We start from the raw sequence: 24524 nt of genomic DNA on the forward strand, positions 1-24524 counted from the left end.
CACCAGGTACCCCTCAGGGTCCTACCTCTTGTGAGGTGAGCCCAGAAGATCCAGAACAGATGAGCAGCTCCCAGCAGCTCAGTTGCCTTGTATGAGCCCAAGGTTGTGCCTGGGACCAGGCAGAACTCTGCATATCTGAGATGACCTGTACTAACTGGCATCTGCAGAAGCTTTTAGAGCTCCTTGTCATCCTTCCCAAACTCCAGGGAGCCCCTGGTCCTGCCTTTTTTGGCAGAGCCCTACACAGAGCAACCTGGCAGGCCATGGGATGCCATGATGTAGACAGGCTGGAGCTTCACGGGTCTGGCTGGAGTCCCAAGAGGGTTTGTGGGATGTGTGCTGTTCTGGGGATGACCTTTGGGTCTGCAGCATGGGCTGCGCTGCCCAGGGCAGCCCTGGAATGGGGTCTGTCAGAACAAGGCTGGTGTGCCTTACATCCCAGAGTGCTCTCTAGCTGTCTGGAAACCACTGTCAGCACACGTACATGTGCACATGCTTGTGCACACACCCACACATGCACAGGAATGAGGATACACATGCACACACATGTACACCCACATGTACTCGTACAGGAACATATGCACTTGTGCACACATGCATTCATGTGTGCACGCATGCATTCATTATGCGTCCACATATATCTGCATTACATGCCCACGCAAACCCCCACAGACACACACACAAAGCTGTATTCTGGGGAAGCTATAAGCCAAAGTTAGGAAACTGAGCATTTGGGRGACTTGTTCAGCCCTAAGTCTGAGCCCTTTCCCCATCACAGCAGTCAGGAATGGTAGCGGGGGACAACCGCACGGCTCAGAGCAGCTGAGCTCTGTTTCGGTTCCTCACAGCCACAGGTCACAGGCAGACAAACATCAGGCAGGACAAGACAGGCAGCTATTTGGGTTTTGCTTTATTGGTTGCTTTGGCCGTGGGTGATGTGCACACAAGAACAGATCGCATGCAAGAAGAGCCACAGGAGGAGCTGGTGTCACAGGTGGCACCTGGGATTCAATGAGACCCAGCATCAGGGAGCTGCAGCAATGGCTGTGCAGGGACAGGGATGACACAGGATGCCTGGAAGGGAGGGCACGAGGTATCCTGCTCCCTGTGCAGCACATTCACAACACAGGGCTGCACAGCCATCCCCGAGAACGGTTCTGAGCGGCACCATGGAGGGGCTCCCATCGGTTGCCCCAAATCTTGCTCTGAGTCAGCCCTCCCAGCCCAGCTCTCGCCCCAGACAAGTTTCCATTACACATATGGCCTCAGAGGACCCAGGTGTGGAATCATGGAGAGGTTTGGGTGCTTGGTTCTTGGGGCAGGAGCAGAGAAAGAACAGGGCATCATGGGCAACAAAACCCCATTCCATGGTGGACATCTCAGCCACCCCAGCATCCAGAGCTCAGCCTGGGCCAGGATTCTCAATGCCCTCCAGAACATCCCTCCACCCAACACCAAGACCCTGAGCTGTATCAGTACCGGAGACTGGGCACCCCAGGTCCCTGGGGTCCCCAGGGAGATTACCTTGGAAAAGAAGATACTTACTGTGCTGGTTGCTCTTTAGTCTTCTGAAAGAGAAAGAACAGAGAAGAAGTGAGACCTGGCACAGTCCCCGACCACCCCACAACTGCCCTATGGCAGGCATTTCGTCTCTCACAGGAATATCCAGCTGGCTCCCAACACCCATGGTTCATGTCTCCCACAGCCCCCCCTTCTCTCCCACCATCACCYGGTGTGGAAGAGTCAGAAGAAGCTGGAAATACCTCTTACCACTGCAGCACAGTTCCTGCTGGTGGCCTGAACCCTCATGTCAAACTCCTCCTCTTCCTTGTTTCTGTCCACCTTCCCCACTCACGTTCCTTTCCTCCAAACAGTATCTGCGACGTCCCGACTACGGTCTCACCCAGAAATCTCAGAAGGTTTTGCAGCAGTTCAGTAGCATCCCCCAAGGCTCCTTTTGAAACCCTGTCCCTTACAAAATCATCTGTAGAAAGAAATGGTGTTACCTGAACTCCCAAAAGTGCAGCTAAAGTCTCCTTGGGTCCCCCTCCATGAACCCTTCCACTCATAAAAGCCAGTGGCCCTGATGCCTGGCACATCTTGCCCTGGTACAGGCACCCTGCCCAGGGCCAAGTTCAAGGAGCTCAATACCAGCACATGCGTCAGCTGGGGACAGTCCCATAGCCTGCCTGTGCTTTGGTCCCATCTGGGCAGTGTAGAGATCAGCACTGCCTCATTTCTGGGGGACTCAAGCATGGGCATAGTAGTGATGGGTTCATGTCACCATGGTCTGTGCTCCATGAGTCCATGATCCCTCCCTGTCTGCTCTGTGCCTTGGAAGGAAAAGTGGGATACAGGAGCCTGACTCACCTGCTAGGAGCAAGCCAGCCTTCAGAACAAGAGAAAAACCAAGGGGGTGCAAGCTCCCATCCTCCCAGGCAAAACCTCTGCCTTGGGGCCCAGCCTCCAGACCACTTGGAGAAGTGGATTAGTACACAGGATCCCCAACTTATCAGAGCCTGAGGGATGTGTCTTATCAACAGCAACTGCAGATGGAAGAGTGGCATTACAAATCTAGGCAGGGTCTCAAGATGATTGGAGAGGATCTGCCGGTTTCTCCAAATCCTTCCCGTAAGCCTATCAGCTTGCCAAAACCAGCCTGTGTACAAAGGGGTGTGGGGATGGCCCAGCTCAAAAGTGGGCAGGAGAGAAGACGACTGAGAACAGGGAAAGGATGAAGGAGAGCTTTACAGGGCAAGGATTTGTTTGGGGGCCCAGTAAGGGCTTGCAGAGGTTGCTGAGTGCCTTCAACACTCGGCAAGGCAGGGGTGATATTGGGATGCTTGGCCCCTCCCAAGCACAGCCCCCAGTTTCTCATCCCAGAGCCAGGTTCCTCATGCAGGAAGTCCTTCCTAAGCTCTCTGTTGGGGGAGAGCCCCTTTTCACCCCAGCCCCCCTTCTCCGTGCCCCGGGGCAGGGCCCGTCCCCACACTGCCCAGGGTGCACAGCACCCCCTCCATCATGCACACAACAGAGAGACCAGCCAGACTCTGCACCCAGCCCCTCGCCGTAAGTGCATGGACTGCCTGGCCCTCTCCTTCACCCCGCCAAGGCCCACCCCAGTGCCACCCCATATCCCTCCTGGGGACCTGCCCTACTCACGCCCAGCAACCAGGCTGCAGGCAAGCCCTGCCAGGACCAGGATAACCCAAAGCTTCATCGTCCCTGAACTGAGGACTTCAGACATGAGCCACAGCCAGAAACAAGAGGTCCTGAGCCCAGGCTGTGGTCTACGCCCTTATGAAGCCAGCAGGCACCAATCAGCAAGAGCTGGGAGGGCCTGGGGATGCACGGTCACATTAACAGAGAGTTTCCAGGTATGGGAAGATGTGTCTGCTCAGGCACCAAGCCAGGCGGAGGATTACTCCGGATTAGCCATGCAGCTCCTCTGGGGAGCAAATCTGGCCCCTGCTGCCAGCCCCAAACACACCAGAACAAGCCACCTCATCCCCCTGGTGCTCCTGCCGTTCCAGCAGCTCTATTCTCCAGCTGTGCCCTAAGCAGGGCGGTGCTTTACCCTCCCCAGCACTGGTCTCCCAGACCCCAGTGCAAGTCCCGCTTGTAGGAATAGTTCCTGGGAGTCTCAAATCCCTGGCAGGTTGCAGGGTCCTGCTGCAGTCCAGCTCTGCACGCACCTCACCGCTTCCCTGCCTTGGCTGAGTCCTCTGTCTGGGAGCTGGGGCTCATACAGCTCTACAGAAGTGATGCCAACGTCTTCATCAACGCAGAAATGTCAAGGCCAGAGGTGACCCTTAGATCTTCCGGTCAACTTCTTGTCTATCACCAGATGCAAATAACCTTGTCCAGCTACTCCCCAGTAAACTCCATAGCTCCCACTCACTCCATAACTCCCCTGTACACCCCATACTCCCCCAGTACCTCACAGTCACTCCATACTCTCTGTAACCCCACCATCCGCTCCATAACACCCCAGTAAACTTCACAGTCCCCCAGCACAGTCCACAAGAGTGCACACCTCCTGTGCACTTCATAGGCCTCCATCCGCTCTTCAGCCCTCTACTCATTTCATAGCCTCCCCGGGCACATAGTGCTTAAGCTGCAAGCTCCATGTATATTTTACTGTCTGACTAAACTGTCTTGCAGAAAAGTATTCAGCCTTGTCTACAACACTCCAAGCCACAGACCTTTTCTGGGCCATCATGGAGCTTGTTTCTGCTCTGCAGCATGAAGCAGGGTCACTTTATTTCTTGCCACTTAACAAGTAAGAGGCAGCAAGGGGATGCATGAGAGCCAGCGAAGGCTTGGCAAGAAGGGACCGTGCGAAGCCAACCCAGTTTCTGTCTCTGACAGCAGCAGGCCTTGTGCAGAGGAGGAAGCGGTAAAGATTGTGCTGGGCTGTTCACACTGACTCACACACAGCCTCTGAGATCAGGGAAATGTGGTGCAGATAAACTGAGTGTAGGATGGACCTGCCTGGAAAGCTGGTTGCGGCTCAGCGGGTCGCAGCTGGACAGGGACGGTGCGGGAGCATCCTCATGGGGCCACCAGGACCCTGTCCAAACCAGCTCCTTCTCCGTGTTTCAGCAATGAGTGGGACAGAGAGTGTCCCCCACTCCTTGGGAGAGTCCGCACACGTTTTGGGGCACACTCTGAGCTCAGAATATCCTTACTGATTGAAGTGATCATTGAACTGAACAGGGTTTGATGCAGCGAGGACAAGGGTAGGGGCTGGAGCATAGGGAGGAAAAATGAGCTCTACAGATGAAAGAGAGGCAGCAATAGCTCTGCAGGGAAGAGTGAAGGTTGCTGTGAATTGCAAACGTGGATGAATAATCTTCTCACGCTGCTTAACAAACAAACACTCTCCTGGAACGATACGTGAGCCAAGGAGGGGGGGATTCATGTCATGTCTCTCCAGACAGCTGCAAGGCAGGCATCCCATCTGAGCTTGTCTTCCTCTGACACTGGGAAAAACGAGATGCCTCTACAGCCCTGTTCATCAGACCTATATTAGACACGTACTGCGGATGGGATGAACTTCATGCTAGCATCTTGCAAGGATAAAGGCAGCCTAGCGTGACCTGCTCAGATGCAGACACAGACAGCACTCACTGTGCAGCCCCTGGGCATACAGGTAGGGATTCATCTCAGTGATTTTAGACCTCTAGTCTATGTGCCTTGACTTAAACTGCAGGAAAACAATTTAGATACAACTTCAGGGAAAACTTTATAGAGGTAATAACGGCAGGTCCCCGGCTCAGGCTGTCTGGGATGATACCCAAGATACCTAAATACGCCTGCCCCAGGAGATGCTCAGACAGGCTGGATTGTGCCTGGGTGGGCAGGCGGATCAGGTGCTTTAGCAAGCCCTTTCCAGATGTGCTTTTATAATATGGGCCATGCTTGCAGCTCTTGTTCTCTTTCTCTGCCACACCAAATAGCTCTCTGTTCTCTGTGCAAAGGTACTCCCAAAGCACAACCGAGTCATTTCTCCATCCTTTGCATGAGCAAAAGCACCAAGTTCTTTTTGTGCCTGATTGCGGGTTGTTTATTCCAGATTTTAAATGAATATTGTGACTCTTCTCTGCACAATCTCGTGTCTTTTTTTCAGTCTAAAACCTGCAAAATTACGTTGACCCCACTCAGACAGGGTCCCTAAGTTTACACGGCCTGTTTGTGAGAGCCTATCACACCAGGAACTGAGATAAGAATGTATCTATCCATTTTCACCCTTAAATCTCTCACCATTCCTGTTCCCAGGCATGGCTCCCAGTCTACCTCGGGGTGCCATCTGGCCTATGTAACATCAGACAGAGCCTTTGTTGTGTCTCAGGTTCAGAGACAGAGAGTGAATTCTTCATATTTTCCATTAATTTGTCCTGCCCAGTGCCCAAAGGAGGATTTGTGTCACCCTGTTTGTCTTGAGATTAAGTTTTTCAGCTTGTAGCAGTCACCACAGGCCGAGGCACCCTGGGAGGGGACTGGGGTCACACACTCAGATCTCTTCATCCTCTATGGGAATGGGACCGAGAGATTAATCTCAGAGCATCCCTAACTCTGCCCTGAGGTGGGATTTCAGGCACCCGGATGCACGTTGCTGTTTGAAGCCAATAAGCCCCCGAGCAGAGCTGAGCAAACACAGGTCGCAGCTGGGATTCTGGCTTGATTATAAAATTTTAAAATATCCAGCGTGAAGAGGTTGCAGAGCATGTGTGTAAGGCTGGGATTGGCCTGGCTCTGTGACACTCTCATATGTCCACGTGTTCTTGAGAACAAACTGAGGGGCCCATAAGGAGATGTGAAGGGTGCTGGTGACAGTCCTGCTCCAAGACAGAGTTTGGACAGGAGACCCCCCCCCCCAAGGATCCTTTCTCACCAATACTTCTATACTATCACTAAGGTATCAGTATGACCATTCATTTTTAAGATATATCATTTACAACATATTCCATCCTACTAGGCTAATTCATCGGATCAGCCTAAAAACCCCAGGCTCAGGTCTCAAAAGCACCAAGGACTTCAACATTTACATGAAATTTAATGAAACAGAGGTTCCAATTTTACTAGATTCTGCAGCAAAGCTGAATTAAGATGTTACTACATGTCTTCTGCCCCATCCCCATTGCCAACTAGTTCCCAAAGGATCTTCAGTTCAGCACTCTGGTTTTCAGCCTGGACCTAGTCTGATCTGACAAAAGGTTGGGAAATGTTGTTGGGGGAACAGGAATGACTGTTTCCAGGGGGTTAGTATTTCCCTGGAAAACCAGGCTGCAGTGTAAGATGGGGACAATCCCCTAGGAGCTGGACAAAACTAGTTAGTGAGGATGAAGAACCCAGGGCGTCCCAGACGGCCCAGGTGGGAGGAGAGCACAGTCTTCTGCTCCAGAGGTGTGCAGAGATGGTGGGTGGCCCTGGGGGAACTGATCCCCAGCTCAGACTGCAGCATCAGGTTGGCTTCTGCAGGCACTGCTGGGACAAAGCTGGCCTTTTATGTCCCCAGGAATGGTTAACCCTGAGCTCCAGCCATGCTTCTCCAAGTCTTTCTTAGGAGAATTCATACAGCCACATCCAGAACCTGCTCAGCAAAGCCAGATCCAAACAGAAGGGGCTGGCCAAGGTTATTGCTCTGTTCATCTGATGAATCAGGTGCAGGCAGAGTGTGGGGCGTGGGAAGGTGCATGGGGTCGATACAGAGACCCCAGCCTGTTTGCACAGTCTGATGCCACAGCCGGCCAGCAGGAGCCTCCAGGTCTGCAGTGTCCCTGGACCCACGGGGACCCCACTGCAGACACTGGAAAGAAGGAGAAAGYGCAGCCCTGGGTGGCCCCAGCCAGCACAAAGCAGCCCTGGCAGGTTGGATATGGTCCCTACACAGCAGGCTGGTACCGAGGGGACCCATGGCACAGTCAGGACTGGCTGCCAAAGTCAGACTTGTTGCCACAGGGACTGCGTGGATAATCCGGGCCAATCCTCTCTTTGGCTGCTCTCCACTGGGAAGTCCTGGGAGTTATTTACCCACCAGGACTTTCCTTTTTCATTAATTTGAGCACCGATGCCCTGGGGCCTGTGCCCTCCCTCCTCTCACCATAAGGCATCCRAAAGCAGAGGGTCACAGACCGTTTGCAGGGAGCTCGCAGATGATTTGCAGGGTGCTTCTTCCCCAGGGAGCRTTGCTCTGGGGTGTCCTGGTGCTGGYGGGCAGCCTGGTTGCTGGATGTGAGTAGAACTGGTGCCTGGTGCTGGCTGGGTCCCTGGGGAGGCATAYGGGGGGACAGRGAGCTGGTGCAGAGTGTGGCTGGTCCTGTGTCATGTGTGCGATGGAAGGGGGCCATGCACCCCACRCAATGCAGGGACAGGCAACGCCCAGGGGCATGGAGAAGTGGCCCAGGATGAGAAGGGGTTTTCCTCCAGCAAAGAGCTCAGGAGAGTCTCCAGCAGTGCAGGGGACAAGAAGGGCATCCTGCACTGGGAATTGGACTTTGGGGTTGACCATGGGAGGTACTGAGCACCCCAAAATCACCCTGCTTTGGTGGGCACTGAAAGCACCCAGGATGGGAACAGTGTCTCAGATGTAGAGAGCCAGGGTGGGGGAGCACGGAAACTCCATCCTGAGGTAGCACAGCTCTGGCCTGGGGTGTCCTGTGGCCTGTCCTGGTCCCCTGGGAAGATCTGGAAGGGCTCTGTGGCATCAYGTGGCAGGAGCAGAGCTGAGTCCTGAATCTGCAGCGAGCCTTGGGGCAGCCAACAGGAGCCCCACAGAAGCTGCCCTGCTGCTGCTGCGTTGCCCAGCCTGCACCCACAGCCCCTCTAGGGTGCAGCTCGGGACCATTCCCAGAGTCAGGCATGCAGCCCCATGCACACACGCTGCACGGAGAGCTGGACCCCCTCCTGCCTCCCCCAGCTCTGCACAGCAATCGCCACAGTCCCTGACGCTGGGTCTCGTTCAATCCCCGGAGCCACCTGGGCCACCCAGTCCTCCCACAGCCTCCACCCCATGGAGCTGGGAATCACTGTCTTCTGTGGGATCCACTCAGTGTCCACATTGTCTGGGGCCAAAATCACAAAAAAAAACAAAACTGAAGGAGATGCCTGCTGCATCCTGCCTCGCATTCGGCTCCTGGTACCCAGTGTTGAAATTCATTAGCAGAAATACTCAGATCAGCCTGGGTGCAGCATTACCAGGAGCATGTGCAAAGGCACCAGCAGGAACAGCAGAAGAGGGGTTAAGGGAACAGCCGGCATTCACTGCTAGAGAGCATCGCAGTGCGGTTTCATTCAAATGGCCAGATCGCAAGGGGAGGAAGAACAGACAAGCTGTAAAGATAAGGTGACAGGAAGATGAAGAACAGGCCTGAAGCCATAAAATACCCAGATAAGGAAACAGAAGGGAGAATTAGGAGGGGCGAGAGAAGATAAAGAGGCAAAAAGATCCCATACAGCATCCGCTTCTAGAGAGTTAAAGAGTCATATCCAACACCCAGCTCAGTGTCTCCTCTGTCTKGCACACCAGTGACTGCCTGGCCATACATGTCCATAAGGTGCTTGGGGGCACTAGCTCCACCTTTCCACCCTATCTGGGAGCCACACACAGCCCTCCCACAGCTATGGGACAGTAAAGCAGGTCTGTAGAGGGATGGACAGGAACCCAGGAGCCTGATTCCGGCTGTTCTGTCCCAGGGAAGACCTAGGGCTGAACAGAGGCTGCCTGACCCCCACATCATGCTCCTTTGGGGCACTGCAAGGATTTGTGCTGATGGGACACTGTACAAAGTTACYGGTGAAGCTATCACGTGTGATGACTGCTGTCATCCCAGACGCTTCAGACGAGGTGAGCAGGGCTGTGCCTGGGCCATATCCCACCTGCCTCAGCCTGGAGACCACCCACCAGCTCCACGAAGGGGCACAGACACCATCCCTTTGGGAACTTTATTTCCAGTGTGCTGTTGGCTCTTCCCCCCATGCTAGTGTTACAAGTGCTACAGCATGTGTAACAGACCATTTCCAAAGTGCTAGTGAGGCCCCGAAAAACGGGGCAGGGGAGACATCCCCACTCCTTTCCTCTTGTGCCAAGGACATGCCGCGGCTGTGCCAGCTGGAGGCACTGCCGGCCTTGGCCGAGGCGCCCCATCCCACCTTGGCACCCGCGGAGCCGTGGCCCCATGCCATCTGGCAGGCTGGGAGGAGGAGGGTTGCTTGTGCCATTTGAGCAAAAGTCCTGAGTCAAAAGGTCTTCTGTGTCAGACACCCAAAAGGTGCATCTACACACACACACACACACACACACASACRCACACAGGTGTACACACTGTGCTCAGCCCCTGGCTGGCCGCCTTGTAGGGATGGTCTCTGTGTTTGAAATGCAGTGATAGGATCCTTCTTGCACCAGGCTATGACCCATCTGTGGCTCCTAGTGGTGCTGGAGTCACGGCTGGCGCGATCCGAGTCCGAAGGGGCACCTTGGCCTCACAGCGTCTGGTCTGTCCCACGCGGATCCGCCGCTGGCCGAGGGAACGGAGGGCAGGACGTGTCATGGAGCTGGGCTGCGGGCAGCTGGCTGGGCACCAGCTCCTCCACGAAGCCGCTGCTGTCAGACTGGCCGCTGTTGGCATGCAGCATAAAGCCTAGGACACAGGGGACACACGCTGGCACGGGGCACGTGGCCAGGCTGGCCTGGCCACCCCTGGCACGTGCCAGGGCATTGCTGGGGGCTGCGCTCGGCATGCTGCCCTCRGCTCCCCGGGAACGCACTGGGACCATGGGGCAGACTCCGACCTGGAAACCTGGCAGCGCAGAAGGTCCCGCGGGCCCGTAACTCCTGCCAGTGAGGAGCCCGTGTTAGGTTTGGCTCAGGGGCAGCAGGAGCAGGGCTCCTGTGCCAGTGTTGCCTGGGCTGACGGGAAGGACCAGGGCTGCTCCGCTCCGACACACAGTGCATGGAGGAGGGAGAGCTCCGGATACGGGTGCCAGCGGCAAGCTCACTGGAGCTGCACAGACCAGGGGGAAGAGATAGACAACAGCAAGGAGACAGATCCTGGGAGCCAGAACCTCCTCACTGGACCCCCGCCACTGCTCGCCAGCCACCAAGACCCCACCAGCTCCCAAGTGCAACAGTGGCTCCATGGGGGTSCCGGCTCTGCTGTTCCTCAGAGCTCCAGAGACAAGGCTCAGAGGCTTTTCTTGGGGTTCTTGGGATTAGCACAGCTTAAATCAGACCCAGCCCCACCAATGACCTGCCTCTCCACTGGATCCCCACAGCTACTTCTGCCCCTGCACAGACGGCGATATCCCACAACTTACTTCTCCGGATCCTCATGGAAGGAGTCAGGGAACAACCTGCTTCCTCATGGGCATCACCATCATCCTCGCTGGCACTCAGCACCTTCAGGTGAGACACACCAGGGCTCGGTGAGGAGCTGTACCAGGACGGGGGCTGCAAGGACAGGCTGGGATGTGTGTGTGTATGAGCGCATGCAGGTGTGCATGTATCCACTGCTGTGCGTGTGTGCACGTGCCTGTGTGCACATATGCAAAGGTGCGTTAGTGTGCACGTATAGGTGTGCACATGTGTATGCATTTGAGGGTGTGGGTGTGCAAGAATGCACTAGTGTGCATGCGTGTGTGTATGCGTATGAGCATATGTGTGTGTGAGTACATGTGCAGGAGCAGGACAATGTGCCCACGGCTCCAGCTCCCTCCTGAAAAAGGCTCCATTTGAAGCTCTAAATCATTCAGATCCTAAAAGCCTGAATCATTAGTAACGCATCAGGGACATTTACTGCTCCAGATCTTTTCTGCCTCATGGCGGTTTACCCTGGATTATCGACCAGCCAAACTGTCCCATGTAACCCCCTGTGCACTGCTACTGCTGACTCCCAGCCCCCTCCTCCTCTCCATCCCTTCCCCAGCTGCCTGCTCCTCTCTGCACCCACCGACACCYGTTTCCCACCCTCAGGGTCCATCCTGCAGGTCTGCACAGTGCCCTGAGTGCTCCCGTGACCCACAGCACAGGAGCTGTCCCCATCCCACACACCATACCCCAGGGATCTCCAAGCATCGCCTCACTGTCACTCACCTCTTCCATCTCAAACGAGTCCACAGTCTCACGGGAGCAYGTCTCTGCCCAGCTGGGATGGAGGGGTGAGAGGCCACCCAATACCGAAGCCTGCAGCCCTGACACATCACCCTCTTTCCATCCAGCATCCGTTGGGTTGCACATGCGGGACCGTCCCCTGCTCCGCTGACCCCGTCTGCCTCTGGGTCTTGGTTTGTTTGACCAAGGGGAACATGCTCCACAGAGGTCCRGGGTCTTGCCTGGGCAGCGTGGGGGGCACTGCTGGGACCCCGCATTTGTCTGGGGTGAGGTCSCCCAGGAGCCGGAGCCAAAGCCAGAGTCTCCTTCAGTTCCCAGCCCCTCTGGCTGCTCGGGGGTGATCCACATCCAGCTGGAGTGGGTGGCCGTGTAGCCTGGCCTTGGAGACAAGGTGGCATCTGACTGTGTGGCTGCAGGGTCCGTCTGGTTGTCATCTGCGCCAGCCATTCCTGCTCCCAAGGGACAAGGAGCACCCTCAGCCCCCTGAGCCCACGAGGGAGCTATTGCTGTAGGGCTGTCACTGCTCTCCTGGCAATGGGGACAGGGCCGCYCCAGAAGTCCCGGGCTGGTGCCAGTCGGTGTCCCTGGTGGGGCTGGCCTTGGTGGCGATGCTCGCTCCCCTCTGCAGCACAGTGGGGCAGGCTCACTGCCATGCTGGGGACACGTGGGGACGCTCTGAGCCATCTGCAGGGATGATGGCACTGAGGAAGACCCCTTTGCTCCATGCCGGTGCTGTGATGTCCCCACAGGCATCTCAGCGGTGGCCCCTTCCAAGCTCTCGATATCAGCTGTGTCGAACCGAAACCGTTCTTCCCTGGCCCGCTCCAGCACCTCCTGCACCACCTTGCCCAGGCTGCTGGGCCGGCTGCCCTGCGTGGCATGCACCTGGCCAGGGCCCCGCGGGCTCTCCTCAGCCCGCGGCGACGTGTACAGGCACATCTTGGAGACRGCCTTTTTCAAGCGGTCCACGGGCGACAGGGTCTCGGGCTTGGCGGGAGTGATGCGGATGTCGGGGATGTCGGGGCAGGCCCAGAAGAGACGGGAGGGTGAGATCCKCTGCACGGGGGTCTTCGAGACGTAGGAGTACAGGCAGAAGAAAGCATCGGCCGTCACAGCCAGGGCCTGGACCTGCTGGAACCGACCTGGTGGGCCGGGAGGAGGCAGAAGAGTCAGACGGGCAGCAGGATGGTGCCGGTGAGGGATGCTTGATGGACGGATGGGGCTGGCTGAAGTCACCGGTGCCCCTTGCCTGGAGTTACCCCGAGGCTGGGAGGCAAGTCAGGCTGTTGCGGGGCTGCATCAGGGATGGGGTGGGCTCATCATGGTCCCCCAGGGCAGGTCTTGCTCTCCCTGGCTCACACATGGGGAAACTGAGGCACAGGAGTGTCTTTCCTGCCATCCCAAAGGAGCAGAAGCAGGGGCAGAACCCAGCCATCCTGACGGATAACCACTACCTCATGCTGTCTTACACGCATCTATATCCCCCACATGAGCTCTCTTCTAGGACATGTGGTGGAGGTGGCCAAACATTGAAGTCCAACCTCATACCGACTCCTCTGCTGCTGTCTGCAAGGTTTRGGACAGCCCCCACCAGGCAGGACTCAGGGGCCCGTGTGTCACTCACTGGCCAGCATCAGGCAGGGGTCCTCCATCTCCATGCGCCGCACCTGGGCCTTCAGGAAGAGCTGGAAGTCGATACCCTTGGCCTGCGAGGGTGTCGAGAAGAAGCGGGCTGGGATGCGGGCCATGGCCTCCGGCTCGCTCTGCACGAAGCCCAGGTTGTAGAGGATCTCTTCAGCATCTGCCTGCCACCACTCCAGGATCTCGGAGATGCTGTGGAGATGGCAGCACCAGCTCAGCACCAGGGCATGGGTCCCCTCATGTCAAGGATCTTGTCCTGCACTCCACTATTCCCTGCCCCAGGCCCTGCCTGGAGACCCATGGTCCTACCTGGAGCTGGTCTTGTTGGTGTTGCTGGAGAGGACGCTGGATGCCATGCTGTGCCCGAGGTTGAGGTGCTTGTCCCGCAAAGCTCTGTGCCGAAGAGCAACCAGGCAGTGTTACAGCCTGTGGCAGATCCCTGCCACGCATGGGGACAACCCGCCACTGGAAGCAACAGGAACTGGACAGGGGGGTGGGCATCACCGGGGGTCGAGCAGCTGGGCCTGCAGAGGCCCTGCAAGGTGCAAGGGACAAGGCTGGATGGCAGAGCTGGGCCACGCTGGGCTGTGCTGGGAGCACGGACTACCCGAAGGGCAGGGGCCAAGGGTACCGGGGCTGGGATGCTGAGAGTGGGATGCCTCCGGGAGCATGAGGATGGGGAGGGCCGGCTGCCCTCAGCTCTGCAGCCAGCACCCCCAGGGACCCAAAATCTCACCTGCCCATGGCCTTGTCGTTCCTCGGTAGCAGAAGTGCTGGAAAAAGGAAGCAGAGAGACAGCAGGGAGTGAGACGGAGCTTTTCCACAGCCAGGCAGGGCCCTGGGCAGTGCCTGGGACAGGTCCCACACCCCCTCCCTCTCTGGAGCAAGACATCGTTCCCTGTGCTCACAGCCCAGAGCCAGCTGCCCGGGATGGATGGAGAGCTTGGTGGCAGCTGAGCCCCTGCCCAGGCAGCCAGGCCACAGTCCCATCAAAACCGCTCTGGAGGAAAAGCTACCCGTGTTTGCCGGTCTGCTCCTGTCTGTCCCCTGCTCCTCCAATTCCTCCAGGGCTGCTCTGCCCCTGAGGTGACAGTGACACTCGCGGGAAATGTGGTCCACCACCCCCAAGACACTGTTGCACCCAGAGGTGTCTGGTACCTTCAGCTCCCAGCGTCAGATCATCCTCAAAGCTGGTCCCACTGCTCCCGCACCCTGCAAGAGAGCAAAGTTTTGAGAGGTACAGAGAAACCCAGAGCATTTCTGGAGCTGGGGACAGCATCAGCTACCACCCAGCAGGCTTTGGTCCACTCCAGAGAGCCAGAGACAACCTGGTTTCCCTTCCCATCACCCTGCATGCCTTGTGCACAGCCCGTGGGCTTTGGGGAGGTGCAGGGACCGCGAGCAGCTCCATCCGCATTCTGCAGCAGTGCCCAGGCATCCCAGCTCCTCGCAGGGCAGAGCCAGTGTGGTGCAAAGTCTACGTACCGTAGGGGCCCGGCAAGCCCAGCTCCTCCGGCAGGACCTCCACGGATGACCTGGGCCCAGAGCAAAACTCAGTTATATCCCACTCAGACATCCTTTCCCAGCACTGCCAGTCCCCACAGCCCTGCTGCAACCTGTTCCCATCCCTGGAGGTGGGGAGGGAGGCCTGAGCGTGGTGGGACCTGTCCGGGCGCGCTAGGCAATGGGGGCTGTGCGAGGGGACGGGGGCAAGGTTGGGGCTGGATGACAACAGACCTAAGAAGATGGAGGCTGGAGCCTTGCAGGTGGGTGTACGTGGGGACAGGGCCTGGGAGCTGTGATGGGATGCTCCGGGGGATGCTCCTTCCCCATGCTCCCAGAGATCCTACACCCTCGGGAGACCCAGGAGTCTCCCACGCTTGGCCCGTGGCACTGCGGTGGCCACATGGTGCCCCAGGGAGGATGCCGCAGCCACCCATCAGCTCTGCTTTCTCGGATCAGCAGGGCTGCGTGTTTGCAGGGAAGCCGGCCCCAGCCCACGCGGGGATTTCCTGGAAGCGCCAGTGTGACGCCAGCCGTGGGAACGGCTCCCTTGCACCGACAAGGCACCCGGTTGAGGTGCTGCGGCCTTGGAGCGTGGCAGAGCCGGGGCCACGAGCCATCTGCGTTTCCTGTGCGGGGGTGAGACGGGAGCGCGGGGGACGCCGCGGTCCTGCTGGCGCTTGCTCACACACATGCGCACCGGCCTCGGCGGTTGCAGCTCTTGTGCAACTTCCAGGAAGGGCCAGGCATGAGCCACGGGTTCCCGGGTTGGGTGGCCACGGCAGACGCCAAGCGTCATCCCACGGCCTTCGCTGCCTCTGTGGTCTGCAGTGATATTACGAAAGGGTGCAGAAAGCACCGTAGAAATTGCATTTGGAGGCATCAGGCCTGACAACATCTCTGCACTTGGGGAAACCAGAAGGAGTTGCCAAGGAGAGGAGATGCTGCATGGCTGAGTCCAGAAAGTTGGGTGTAAATGCAGTGTAAGGCCAGACCGGAGCTCACTGAGTTTCCCCAGGATAAATAACTGCACTGATGAGCAGGATGGACAACAGAGACATAAAGGAAGGGGAGAAACCCCCAGAGCCCCCACAGACCCCGTATGGGGCATCCCCAGAGCCACCCTGCCTGCACCCCACAGCCCCRGCCAGCTCACCCACAGTCCTGCAGCCACGTCTCTATCTTGCTGGAGGAGATTCCTATGGGGAACCAGAAAGACCCGTGAGATAAACCAGGACGATCCGAGCATGCAGGGATCCAATTCAGCCGCAGTCACACTCTCAGCATCCCCCACATCCTCCCACAAGCAGCAGGTTCCTCTGCATGCCAGCGGTGTGCGCATCCAGCCCATCACACGCCAAGCTTGGTCAGGAGAGAGGATACTCAAACTCTTCAGCGAGAGAGAGGGCTCTGGGGTTTTATTTCTTCAAAATCTTGGAAAAGCACAAAACTGGTCCCAGCACAAAGGCATCACATGCCTCCTGCCTCTGCTGCCCCCTGAACACATTGCTTCCCCATCTGGACCAGCAGCATGCACATCCCCTTGCCACCAGGACCGAACCCAAGTGCCTGCAGAGCCACCAGTCCCACTCAGAGGATTTACCCACAGAGAATCAGGCTGCAGGTGTAGGGATTGGGTTTTCCCAAAGAAATGGAACTATTTCTGAAAAGTGAAACTTTTCCAGGGAAGCTTTCAGGTATTCTGGGAGAAAATTATGAGGGAAGGAGGGAGAGCAGGAGCTGTTACGGATTCTCTGGCTGACTGTAAAGCATTCCATCACCCTTAGAAATATGTGCAGGTGCACACACAAGTACACACAGCCCATTTGTCTACACACCCACACACATGCACCTGCTCCAGTTCCATTTTCACACACACATAGGCGTATGCACCAAATTTGCATGCACACATGTTTCCATACGTGCCAACCTACATGAAAGCACACATATATCCACGGGCACGCGCACACTTGCATGCAAACACCAAAACTTCTATCCATTTGTCTGCACATATGTGAGCAGATGTGCACACTTGCAAGTATGTACATGTTCGTACATCCATTAGCATGTACACGCATTTGCAAATATGCCAACCTATGTGCGAGCACGTGCATGTCCATTTACATGCACACATCTGCATATATACCCATTTGCATGTGCACACTTGTGCAGACGTACACACTTACACATATGCACACATTCATATGTCCATTTGCACATGCACAAGTGCAGGTATGCACATTTACATGCATGCACATGGACAGGCACACTTACATGCACACACACCCCCAGGATCTCCCTGCAGCCCCCAACCTTCAAGGAAGACATCATCCAGGTGAGGTGGCTGCAGCTCAGGGACATCCTGCATGGCCGCAGCGGCCTCCTCCTCCACCACGGTGGTTCTCCAGCACCGGCTCTGCCTGACCCACGCACGCCGCTTCTCCCACGAGGATGGGCTGAGCACTGATGCGCCCTCCATGACCTGCAGCACCACGTGGGCCAGGGCTCTCCTGGGTGCAGAGGAGACCCTGTAGGGACAGGAGAGCTGTGAACGTTTGTCCAGGCCACGGGGCATAAGGAGAGGGGGTCCTATGGCCTCTTCCAGCTCCAACCCATGGGAGCATGCCAGGGGGTGCTCCATGGCCATGAGGGCAGATGCAGGGTGGGGACTGTGCATGCCTCCTCTCCCCAGGACACATTTCACAAGGCATGATCAAGGCCCAGCAAGCCACCACCACTCAAGGTGACCACATTGCTCAGCACCACAACACAACTCCATTAGTGTCCCCTTTGGGACCCCATCCCCTGTCCTGACATGCTCCACTCAGCCAGTGGCAAGCAAAGACCCCAGCTCCAAGCCCGAACCCAAGCAGAGCTCAGGGAAATGGGCCAGGGCCATGGAGGTGCTGGCACCCTGCAGCTCTCCTGATGCTCAGCACCACTCAGGAGAAGGCCCAGACCTGTCTCTGCTGATCCCAGAGGTGGTTTGGGCCACAAAGAACTGATCAGGCATTTGGGGATACCCCATGCCTGGATCTTACTGTCAACTCTGAGATCTAGACAAGGAAGCTCCACTTTGAAGGCGCTGTCACTACTTGTCTGCTCTGACTGCTAGCTGGAAATGGAGCCCCTAGGATGTCCAAAAACCAAGAAAATCTTTGCAGTCCAGCCCCAATTTGGTCTGTGGTCCCTTGGGACAACCCAGAGGTGCAGTATCTCTGCCAAGCCAGACCCTCATGCTGTCATATGTGGCACCCTGCTGCCCACCCACCAGGGCAACGCAGGGCTCCCTCCAACCATGGACATGTGGTCTTGTCCTTCTGTGGCCTCCTCATATGGTCTGTGCAAGTCCTAAATCTCCAAGAGATCAGGGCTGTGACCTAGAGGCCAAGAAAGGCATGCATGGTCAAGGGTGACACTGTGGCTCCAAGGGCTTGGGGCACTGCAGAGCCGGGGAGAGAGCTCAGGGCATGGGATGCCCAGTTCCTGGCCCCCTGTCAGCCCCACTGGGCCTTGCTGGGAACAGATCCCGTTCCAGGGATGCTCTGCCCCAGGCCATGCATTGCCCCTGGGTGCTGATGGGCACCCGCCACACCAAGCTGCTGGAGGGAGACAGAGCCAGGAGCTGTGGGCAGCCTGGATGCGCACAAGCAAACGGAAGTGCTGCTGGGGCCAAGATAACACGCACAGAGCTGCTCTGTGGTTGTCAGACAGGGGCCGGAGCAGGRGGGTCAGGCATGATCCTGAGGAGGGTGCAGAGGATGAATGCCTCCAGAGGCTGGGACTGTCCATGGTGGGGAAGGGACACCCATCTCCACTGGATCCCTGCTTTTCCCCAGGCAAAAGGAGGCAGGGGCAGGAATATGCAGGGTGGACGCACCTCCCTGCTCATCTCTGCTCTCCATCCTACAGCCCCTGAGCTGGCAGCGCAGAGCAGAGCGGGGTCCTGTGTCCCCAGGCAGCACAGCTTTAGCGTGTCCCTGGTCCCACGTAATTGTTGGGGAAGGGGCATCAGCAAGAAGCTGGTGAGGACAGCCTGGGGCAGGGCCAAGGGGGCCCATGCCAGGGTGCAGGGTGCCAGACAGGTACAGCTCCATCCCTGCACGTGCTGGGATCCATCCCTGTTGCCCTGTAAGGATCTTGATGTGGAGAGCCCCATGCCAGGGCAGCAACTCGCTGTGGCAAGCTCTGGAAGGTGAGGAGGGTATCCCACACCTGGGGGAAGTAGGATGAGCCTAGGTGCAGCCAGGAGGAGCCCGGGCTCCAGCGCTAGTGCCCCAAAGGATCCCACGCTCTTTGGTCACTGCCTGAGCCTGCAGACAGCCTCGAACGCCAGCTACACCACCCGCGACCTGCGGCCACGTTCGTTAACTTGCATGGGCTGTGGGGACGATGCAGCCTGTCTGACCGGTGTATCCACAGCACCAGCTGCCCTCAGATAGCCCAGTCCTGCCCCAATTCCCCAGGCAGATGCTCCAGACCGTGTCAGGCTCTGAGTCAGCAGACACTGGGGCGACACCAAGTCAGGCTCTGGGCACCACCACAGGCAACACCAGAGCTGCTTCCCAGATCCTGGGACCCAGCAACCTCTCTCCCCTGCCCCGCTCACAGAGCAAGGAGGCGAACGTCTCACAGCCGGCAATCCAGAGCCGCCAGAGCAGCCAAGCCACACAGCTGCTGCGCGCCAGGGCCCGTCCCCAGGGAGCCCTGCTGCAGGTGGGGGATCTCCAGCAGGGCCCTCAGCATCTGTGAGCCCATGGGCTTGTCCCTTTTTCCCCAGCAAGTCACTCCAGGCCTTTTTGGCAGGGTTTGTCCTCAAAATCAGCCTCTGGTCCCTGCGACCAGGTGACTGCTGCCGGGCTGGCAGCTGCATGGCCTCATGGAGTGCGTGGGGACCAGCCAAGCAGGATGCTGGGGAGATCCTGGGCAGAGAGCGCCCGTCTGGGCTGCTGGGTGCCCAGAGCAGGGGCTGTCCAGCGCATGCGCTGCTCCGTGGTGCCGATGACRGACACATGGTCCTTCACCTCCTGCCATAGCTCTCCCTTCCCCAGGGTGGGTCCTGGCCAGGGACGGAACTGCCCAGTCTGGGGAACCAAAAGGTCACAGGGGCTCCCCAGCCCAGGCAAAACCATGCGAAGTCCCACAACCTCCCGTCCTCCAGCCCCAGTCACGAGGAAAGGGTTTCCCCAGCAGTACAGGTCCATCCACTCTTGCCACACGTCCCCGTAGCTGGAGCTGGGCTGAGCATTGCCCTGTGCAGTCCCCCAGGCGCTGGAGCGGGGGGGGGAGCATCCCAGTCCAGACTTGGGCCTCTGCTCCAGCACTGCCGGTCGGGAAAGGGAAGTGCTTTGAAGAAACGGCCAAGATGCTGCCCCTCTCGCCGAAGGCCAGCACAGCTCAGCCTTTGTGCTGCAAGTCTGGGCTCTGGTGACAGGGGATCGCCCGTGTCCACAGCGTCCCTTCGCCAGAGCCCTCGCTGCTGCCCAGGCTCTGGGCTGTATCATTGCCCTCGCGGTGTCCAAGACCCCCACGTCCCTGTCCCCACGAGCGCAACCCTGAGCCCCCATCCCTGCCCTGACTGCTTCTCCTCGAGACACCTTATGAGAAAAAAACACCCCAACAAAATGATCCGCCAACACCCAGAGGCAAAACTCGTCGGAGACGGGGTTTCACTCCCAGAGGGAGGCGATCCAGCCTGTGGGAGGGTTGTGCCTAGGGCTGATGATTTCAGGTGTCCAGGCACCCTGCGGTGGGCTTTCACGCGGGCTCCCTCGCTCCCCACCCTGCAGGGACCCAGAGGTATCTGGTTCGGAGCTGGCTCAGGGCACCCGCACCCAGGGATCAACAGCACGATCCGTGGCACCATCCCYGGGGTGCCCCTTTGCACGCAGCCGCTGAGACCCGGCCGTGCACCCCCCCAGCCTGGAGCCGGCCCCGGAGGCAAAGGACCTTCCCCCACCGTGGCGTTCCCACGACACGGGCCACAGCTGTGCTGAAAGTCCCCAGCAGAGGGAGGATGCGAACAAAGCACGTCCTTGTCACCATTTCCCCATTTCACCTCCCACCGGACCAGCCCCAGGCAGGATGCAGGACGGGCTGAAGCCCCAGGCGGGACCTTGCAGACCTTTGGGGGTTTGCTGAGCAGAGCCTCCCCCAAGCTCTGCACTCGGAGGCAGAGCCAGCCCCGGCTCCCCCAGCCCCTCCACGGTGCTCGGGGCCAGGATGCCGCCTCAAGGGACGGAGCCGGGCACAGGGCTGCGCGGGAACGCGTGGGTGTGCAAGCGAGCAGACATGCCCACCATGGCCTGGCGGGCCTGGACTTCCCCGGGTAGGGACAGTCCCCAGGCTGGGGCGGCTGGGCGGTCGGGGATGAGCTGGCCTCGCACCCCAGCCCAGGCATCCACCGGGGTCACATCCAGCCCAAGGAAGCAGCACGCGGCCAGGGGCTACCGCCTATCCCAGCCCCACGGGAACCACAGACACGGGAGGGGAACAGAGACRCTTGCACCCGCCCCGCGTGAAAGTTAACTGCCCCCCTGCCATGTCCCCGGGGCACGTGGGACGCAGCGGCTTTGCAGAGCCGAGCAAGGGGCCGTGGTGTCCAGGTCCACGGATCGGGGACACCGAGCCATGGCTCGCTTGTTCTAGCCCATCCCGGAGCATCCCATTCCCACCCCTGCCCTCTGCCACCGCCAGCCTGGTCTCCGTTAGCCCCTCTTGTCCTTGCTCTGCTCCGTGCCCCTCTCCCAGCAAAGGAAGGTTCTCTTTGCTCCAGGTGCAGGAGCCGTTTCTCCTGGACACCCGGCCTCCCCGCTGCCTCCACAGCCCCCGTCTCTGCCCCGCAAGTCGGGTCCATCCATCTCTCGCTCTTCCGCCCACCTGCCCCAGGTTCCCACTTCCCCCGCCACGCTCCGCGTGCCCCAGCCCCGTGTGAAAAGAGCGCTGCCCCGCTCCGCGTGGCTCCGCCGGTGGAGCACCAGCTCCGCGCAGCACCCCGCTCCATCACTCACCAGGCAGCCCCGGGTGGGTCGCGAAGCGCTGCCTATCTCCGGAGAGGGGCCATCAGCCGTGGCGTCCCGCCGCCCCACCGATGTGCCCGGCCCCCAGCGGCATCTGTCGTCAGCAGGCAGGGAGGAAACTCATCTGTTTTGAAGAGGAAATTAAAAAAATCAACAACGAAACCTCAAACGTTGACCCACATCCGCTACCACAACGGGAAAAACTTAATGAGCTGCCTACGTGGGCGAGGGTGGCTAATAATAGCACGGGCACCAATATAGCCACCCAGACCTGGACTGTCACCCTTCCCATGGATGAGAGGAGCACCCAGCTTCTGGAGGAGGGACCCAGGTGTCCTGGCCCTGCATCCAGATCCTGCTCCAAGGGCTACCATGACACCGCATCCGGGAGCTCCCGAGGCCCCACGAAGGCCCTGCAGCACTGCCACGGGCTGCGGGGGGTGTGGAGGAGAGGAGAGAGGTTCCCACAAGAGCAGGGTGGTGGGCTGGGGTTGGAGGACGGTCCTGCCACCTCCCCAGACCTCATCCCAAAGGGCCTGTGCTGAGTGTCCAGACTGTGTCTCCTCTCCAGCCCACGCTCCAGGGCATCACTCCCCCAGTGCAAGGAGCCCCATCCGGCTCCAGGCAAAGAGCTGGACAACCTGGGGCAGGACCAGGACATGCATCCAGACTGCTCTGGGCTGGGGAGCACAGGCAGGCCCGTCCGCGCTCAGCGCAAGGTGCCACAGCTGTGTGGGCATTGCATCACGGAAAAACAATTTATTGATGCTTTAGGCTGCAAGAACAAGGCTGATGCTTTCCTGGAGCCCGCTGCACTAGACCTAGAGACATCTGCGCTGCTTTCCACCAGGCAACACCTTATCATTTCCAGCCCTCCCCTTGTACTTAGCCAAAGCAAATCAAGCCCGTGAAGAAAACATGACACTGAAGAGACCCAGAAAGCAGAGGAAAATGAGCCAAAAGGGTGAGAAAGTCTAGCATGCCACTCCAAGCCACATATGCCAAAGCACTGATAAGGGAACGTCGCACATGTGTGCGTCACACGTGACTTCTCGGAGCCCTGCCACCGTCATGGGCAGATGACCCCAGCACTGCAYGTCTCTGATAAGGAGATACAAACCAGCTTTTCCCAATGGGGAAGACACCTGGGATGGGCCGGGCTGGCCTGATCAGCTCTTGGGGCTGGTGGAAGTGACTGCTACTGCAGCGAGCCACGGGCTGCCCATAGTTTGAAGGCTCAAGGGAAGTGAGGGGATAAACGGGCAATGGATCCATCTCTCCCTGATGGTCATTTGCAGAGTGCGCAAAGCCCCTTCTGTCAGCACAAAACATGCGACCACGGACAGCACTTCTGCTCCCACCTCCAAGCAGCTCCTCCAGTGTTGGGCCAAAATGCCTAGCAATATGGACAGTCTTAAACCAGGGATGGCACTCACCTTCAGGAGGGAAGTTGTGGAGATATTCAGGGCTGCAGGGAGCTGGAAGAAGGGCACCCATGGCCCGAGGGCCACCAAAGCCGAGCCATGGGCCAGGAGTGCCCAATGGATACTGCCAGCGACTACCAGACACCAAGGGATGGAAATAGAGCGTCACGGAGAGTCCATCAATACCCGAGCCAAGATATCGCAGAAGACTCTGAGGAAGAGCTCTGGGATAAAGAGTGGCTTTAACCCTTTCCTTTCCAGCACTGTCTTGATGCCCACAGCTGTCCACGTTCCCCCTGAGCCCTCTCCGTCTTCTTTGGGATGATTTGCACTCAAGCTGATGGATCACAGTCGTGCACCCAAGCGGTTCAACTCAGTCTGTGACAGTCACCTCCTCCCTCCAGCGTGTTTGCTTCTCCCTTGCTTTTCCCACCCAAAAGAGGAGAGACTTTACGCAATCCGACAATGGCACCGCTGGATTGTGCTGAACCAAAGGCTGATCCCGGGGGGGAGACCCACTCACCTGTGTCTCATCTACATGTTCAAATCTGCCAGGAGTCAGGCTTTAATCCTCGTATTAATTGCATATTCACTGCATCAAATGCACACTTTTAATTCAGGCTGGGATGAGAGACCAAGTCAGCTTCCTTGGAGAGAGAAGAGTGCAAGACAGCAACACGGTGTCTCTATCAGCTGGAGCTACAATCCCGTCAAAAAAGGCAACAAGTTGGGCTGACAAGATGTGCTCTCCTGGAATGGTGCTGCCTGGAGGAGGGATATTTTTAGCCTGAAATTGTTTGTGGATAAAGTCCTGAATTAACCGTTCCCTTATCCTGCCTGGGTACATGGTTTGCTTGGTCATTCTGGGGAAATCCCCGTGGTGCATCACAGGGTCTCAGCACTTCCCCTGCCCCGCGCCCACCGAGCCAAGCATCCTTTGGCTGAGCAAATGCAGCTCATCTTCTCCTGTGTTAAAGGCAGCAAATGTTTATATCCCAGCAACAACATCGTCCATCCTCTGGCTTCACTCCAAGCCAAGAGCAGAAAAACAGTCTTTTTCTGCTAACTATTTACAATGTGTGTGCACCTCACAGAGGACTTGTAGGGTTTTCAGCCCAGAAGAGCTGCCACCCTGGGCTACATTAGGCAACTGGTATCCCCAGTCTGGCAGGGATATTTGGGGAGGTAAAGGACTCCCAGGCCATGGCTATGGGACATCATGTCCGGGAAAGTCGCTCGATCCCTGTTGAACTTACAGATATTTTTGGCCGTCACGACAACCAGGGAGTCTCCTAGTTTGATCTTAGGACAAAATATTTCCCCACT

General features: G+C 57.9%; 1 protein-coding gene across 14 annotated transcripts; it reads right to left on the reverse strand.

Moving 5' to 3' along the window:
- Window positions 1–893: 893 nt before the first annotated feature.
- On the reverse strand, window positions 894–24122 carry TESPA1 (thymocyte expressed, positive selection associated 1). 14 transcript variants are annotated; one of them, XR_003256570.1, is made up of 16 exons: window positions 23211–24122; window positions 21766–21898; window positions 17069–17283; window positions 15912–15954; window positions 14738–14787; window positions 14411–14464; window positions 13989–14025; window positions 13562–13645; window positions 13236–13444; window positions 11594–12753; window positions 10819–10951; window positions 9828–10142; window positions 2371–2546; window positions 1764–1984; window positions 1546–1568; window positions 894–1001 (listed from the first exon to the last, which is right to left on the reverse strand). XR_003256570.1 is itself a non-coding variant. In XM_026085349.1 (13 exons), the coding sequence occupies exons 4-13, from the start codon at window positions 17232–17234 to the stop codon at window positions 9985–9987; spliced, it is 2094 nt and encodes a 697-aa protein (XP_025941134.1). In that variant the 5' UTR covers window positions 17235–17283; window positions 21766–21898; window positions 23211–23332; window positions 23722–24122; the 3' UTR covers window positions 9434–9984. The 14 variants fall into 14 exon arrangements, 8 of the variants coding, with proteins under 8 accessions (XP_025941134.1, XP_025941135.1, XP_025941131.1 ...); XR_003256569.1 differs by lacking the exon at window positions 2371–2546 and having other exon boundaries at window positions 1771–1984; XR_003256572.1 differs by lacking the exon at window positions 2371–2546 and having other exon boundaries at window positions 894–1074; window positions 1771–1984.
- Between the last annotated feature and the right edge of the window lie 402 nt (window positions 24123–24524).

Source organism: Apteryx rowi, unplaced genomic scaffold, assembly GCF_003343035.1.
Source record: "Apteryx rowi isolate R43461 unplaced genomic scaffold, aptRow1 scaffold_665, whole genome shotgun sequence".
NCBI classification, from domain to species: Eukaryota; Metazoa; Chordata; class Aves; order Apterygiformes; family Apterygidae; genus Apteryx; species Apteryx rowi.